Raw genomic sequence first — 4,195 nt, forward strand, 5'->3', positions numbered from 1 at the left:
TCCACGTGAATTTGACATTCGCAGATACGCTTTTCATCATTGAACGTCAAAGTCTTCAACAAGCTTGTTGTTGATTACGCTCACCTGCAAAAGCAATCTCCTTTCAAACTAAACCATGTAGTAGTCTTCACAACCCAAACATTGCACTGCCACGCTGCTACTGTATACCTCATTTTTACAATGCGGATTTAGATCTGAAAGCCTCAGCTGCCAAAGAAAAAAAGATTCCATTTGTATCTATCCTCAGTTCATCCAACCTGAGTTCTCTGGTCGTAACATGTGATCAGTATAATAAATACCATCATAGTACAATTAATACACCCCTCGTTCCATTCTTTTTTTTTTTTCCAAATTTTCTTCCAAATGCATATTGAATATAAGCATTTTATGATTGATTGCAATCTTTTTTTAATCATACGAAAATTCATACACGCACAAAATAGTCTTAAAATACAAATTATAACGTTTATACTCTACTGGATTTATTGCGTTCATATGCGAATGCGATTCATACCAATTAAAAAGGCAAGGTTTCCTTAAAACGACAGCGTTTCGATTACTTGAACATCTCAGCGTTGAAAAAAAAAACTTCCAAAAAGAGCAACAAGAGAACAAAAGAAGAGATCACAATCAATATAATATATGCATCTGCCATGAAAGTTCAAAGGTTCCAGAGCGGAAGCCGCAGCCACGATTTGACTCACCAACAACAACACTCTCTTCTCTTTCTCTCTCTTCATTAATCATTATTATTGATACTAGATTCCAACTTTATTCACATGAAATCTCCCTTGTCTCTTCCTTTTGCTTTCGCATCTTCTTCTTCGTCACACGCGTCGTCGTCTTCGTCAACGAATCCTCGTACTCTCCGGCGATGCCCCGTCGATTAAAAGACAGCGAGCCTGGCCGTTTTACCGCCACCGCTCTTCTTTTCATAGGTTTGATCTCTTGTGTTATCGTCTACGCTGTCTTCTCTACTGTCTTCCGTCCTTCCCAAGATCGTACGCTCGTCGATTCCTCGGTCCGATTCACGGAGGAGTCGCGAGATCACGCCGCGGCTGAAGGCGGGTGTTGCCGTGGGATTGATAATTTGGAGCTTTGGGGTCCTGCGGTGAAGTGGGGGACGGATTTTAAGTTTAATTCTTCTAAGGAATGTTGTAAAGCGTGTAAAGTTATGTGTAACGGCATCGATGGTCCTTGCTTGTGTGATTCGTGGGTGTTTTGTGGGAACAAAGAGGCTTGTGGGTCTAAGTTTGGAGAGGTAAAGTTTGATTCTTGTGTGTCGAATCGTTTGGTGCATGATTTACCAATATCGTCCGCTAAGTGTTCGACAAAATGCTTAATTGAGCTTTGTATCGTCAAATTACTAGAATTTAGTTGAAAGACACTTTGTGATTCTTTTTGACTCTGTGTGTGATTAGTGATTGAGAAATGTTGAATTGATGACACTTGCCATTGGTTCAAGTTCCAACTAATTGAGTTAAAAGATTTCTCTGTGCAGTGTTGGTTGAAGAAGCAAAAAGATGTCTTGCTGCCTGATCGACAAGGAGGTGGGGAGAAAGTAATGTGGACATCTGGGCTTATCTTTGGACAAGGCCAGGTAGTGTGATCTTATGTAACATGTCTTGATAATTAACTCTATTGATCGACCAAATTCAAAGTTAATGCATTTTTTTCAGACGCTGGAAATCATAGGTTTCAATGAGATTTCACTAATTATAACTTTTAGTTGTGTTGTCATTTTCCTCAAACATTTACTATTCCACGAAAACTACTCAGCCTTTGGTATCGAATTGTCTGTATGATTAGATGACAATAGCTGCTCTGGTTTATCAGATTTCACTTTCACTGTGTTATCAGTTACCTACTAATCTGCAAAATTACAGTGTCGGGTAATGTTATTTTGGTGGTGTGAATCTAAATTGTATGTCTCTGATTTTATTGTGATGGTAACTGCTCTGTTTTTCTTGTTCTCATGAAAATAGATTGTGTTCTTGATGATTGTCGTAATAACTGATTAGCTACTTTGCTTCTGTTAGGGCATTGTTGGTTTTGAAACGGAACACGGTGTAATTCATGTCAAAGTAAGTATCTTATTTATAACTTATCTTTTGTACTTCGAGGGAAAATTCCACTTTTTGTTTAAAAGTTCTAGATTGACACTGATGCTTCCCTTTGTTGCAGCTTCACCCTGAGTGCGCTCCTCACTCAGTATACTACATTCTTAGTTTGTTAACTCTGCGCCACTGCGCAGGCTGCCAGTTTCATCGAGCCGAGAACCGGGGATCATATTGGGATTCAGAAGGCGATCATGTACATAATGTAAGGGACCTTACACAAATTTTGCCTTTAATTCTTAGATCACGCATAATCACTTTTCACTTTTATATCTGGGATCTCGAAGTATGAAAATTGATCCATGTGCTTGGATCTCTGTCAATTTGATAGACTTGTTATACCTTTTTTTTGTTGAACATCTGTCTTTCACTAACCAGAGACGCATGTAGTAGTACAGTCCCATTTCAGACTGTATCTAGTATGCTTGTCACCCTTGCTACCAATGAAATTTCTTTTGAGATATTTGTTCATATCTCGCATATAACGTGAGGCACAGCTGATTTTACTTGAGGCATAAACCATGACTGGTCTGATCACATAGTAGAAACTGTGATTCATGTGTTATGCATATGATTTCTGTCAATTTGATAGACTCTTTAGCCTTTTATATTCATCTGATTGCTTACCTTTCTTCTTAGAGAATACACATCGCCCATGAAGATCAAATGAGTTTTTTGTTGTGAAAATCGACTACGCTTGCCATGATTTTTACCTGTCCAGTTTGTTGATTGCACACCTATCTTCCTATGTACAAACAGAGGTTTTGCTTCTTTGTTTTACTGAAAAGTCTCATCCTTTCACTGTATCAGGCTCCCTATGGCCCACCATATGCCATGATTCAAGGAGTCCTCCAGGCCGAGGGAAACATGTTCACACCGATCCCAACCGAGCACTGCCCAACTATAAGCCGTGGCTCGGTGGCGTGGGTCGGCTCGGGTCCAGAATTTTTCATCAGTTTAGCAAACCACCACGAGTGGAAACAATCTTACACTGTATTCGGCTCTGTTCTGCCAGAAGACATGGATGTCGTGGAGACGATTGCTGGTTTACCAACAAGAGCTGATGTCTGGAACGGCGTTCATGTATCTGTGCTGGAGAAACCGGTGTCGTTAGCCGTACGGAGAATGAAGACAGGCCAAGAACAAGGAGAAACCGGTTCATGAAGAAAAAGCTAGAAATGAGCTTAAAATAGTCCTTGCTTCTTCTTTGTTGAAATTTATAGTAATTTTTTTTGTTCATAAATAGAAGGAACTACCAAAAAAGCCAGAAAATTTCTTGGTTCCGTTAAATGAAAATTCACTTGTCCTTCCAAAGTTAAATATTTCTTATATCGAACCAAAACGAAAACCGAAATTGAATAGTGTATATCTAAAATGTCCAAAGAATTTGAACCGAAACCATTGGGTTACACTGAACCGGTAAATTGACTTATCTGATTGTGGGAGAGAGAAGTCTCTTAAAACGACCGCGCGTATTCGGCGGCGGTGGAGAAGGTTGCGTCGGGTGCGCACACGTCACCCACTCCCGCGGCGCACTTTAGCACAACTCTCAACCGGCCACCTCCTTCTCGGCCCAATCCTTCATTAACCTAACTTTTTTTCTAACGTGCACCTCTCCCCTCCTCTCCTCTCCTCCGCCTCTTTATTATCTCTTTACCCACCGCTCTTTCTTCTTTCACTAATTTATTCTTCGCCGCCGCAATGTCAATCCCCGATGATGGATCTCCCGTCGGCATGGCCATCGATTCTTCCACCGCCGTAACTGTCGCCACCACCACCACTAGGCGAGTTCCTCCTCCGTGCTGGACCGACGAGGAAACCGCTGCGCTTGTCAACGCCTACAAGGATAAGTGGTTCGCCCTCCGCCGTGGGAACCTCCGTGCGGCTGATTGGGACGACGTCGCCGCGGCTGTTTCGTCTTCGTCCACCGTAGGAGGTACCCCGAAATCAGCCATCCAATGTCGACACAAGATCGAGAAGCTTCGCAAACGTTATCGCGGCGAAAAACAACGAGCTCTTAATCGGCCAGGCAAGTTCTCTTCCTCTTGGGATTTGTTCCCAATATTGGATGCTATGGG

General features: G+C 41.7%; 1 protein-coding gene across 1 annotated transcript; it reads left to right on the forward strand.

Annotated features, from left to right (window-relative positions):
- LOC104731873 lies at positions 631 to 3,431 on the forward strand. The gene is made up of 5 exons (XM_010451371.2): positions 631 to 1,261; positions 1,502 to 1,600; positions 2,040 to 2,084; positions 2,185 to 2,322; positions 2,928 to 3,431. The coding sequence occupies exons 1-5, from the start codon at positions 875 to 877 to the stop codon at positions 3,279 to 3,281; spliced, it is 1,023 nt and encodes a 340-aa protein (XP_010449673.1). The 5' UTR covers positions 631 to 874; the 3' UTR covers positions 3,282 to 3,431.

This window comes from Camelina sativa, chromosome 12 (assembly GCF_000633955.1).
Source record: "Camelina sativa cultivar DH55 chromosome 12, Cs, whole genome shotgun sequence".
Classification (NCBI taxonomy): Eukaryota; Viridiplantae; Streptophyta; class Magnoliopsida; order Brassicales; family Brassicaceae; genus Camelina; species Camelina sativa.

Coding starts and splice junctions, on each gene's coding strand:
- LOC104731873 (XM_010451371.2), top strand. CDS start 875: ATGCCCCGTCGATTAAAAGACAGCGAGCCTGGCCGTTTTACCGCCACC. Junction 1,601..2,039: donor TTATCTTTGGACAAGGCCAG/GTAGTGTGATCT, acceptor TGCTTCTGTTAG/GGCATTGTTGGTTTTGAAAC. Junction 2,085..2,184: donor ACGGTGTAATTCATGTCAAA/GTAAGTATCTTA, acceptor CCTTTGTTGCAG/CTTCACCCTGAGTGCGCTCC.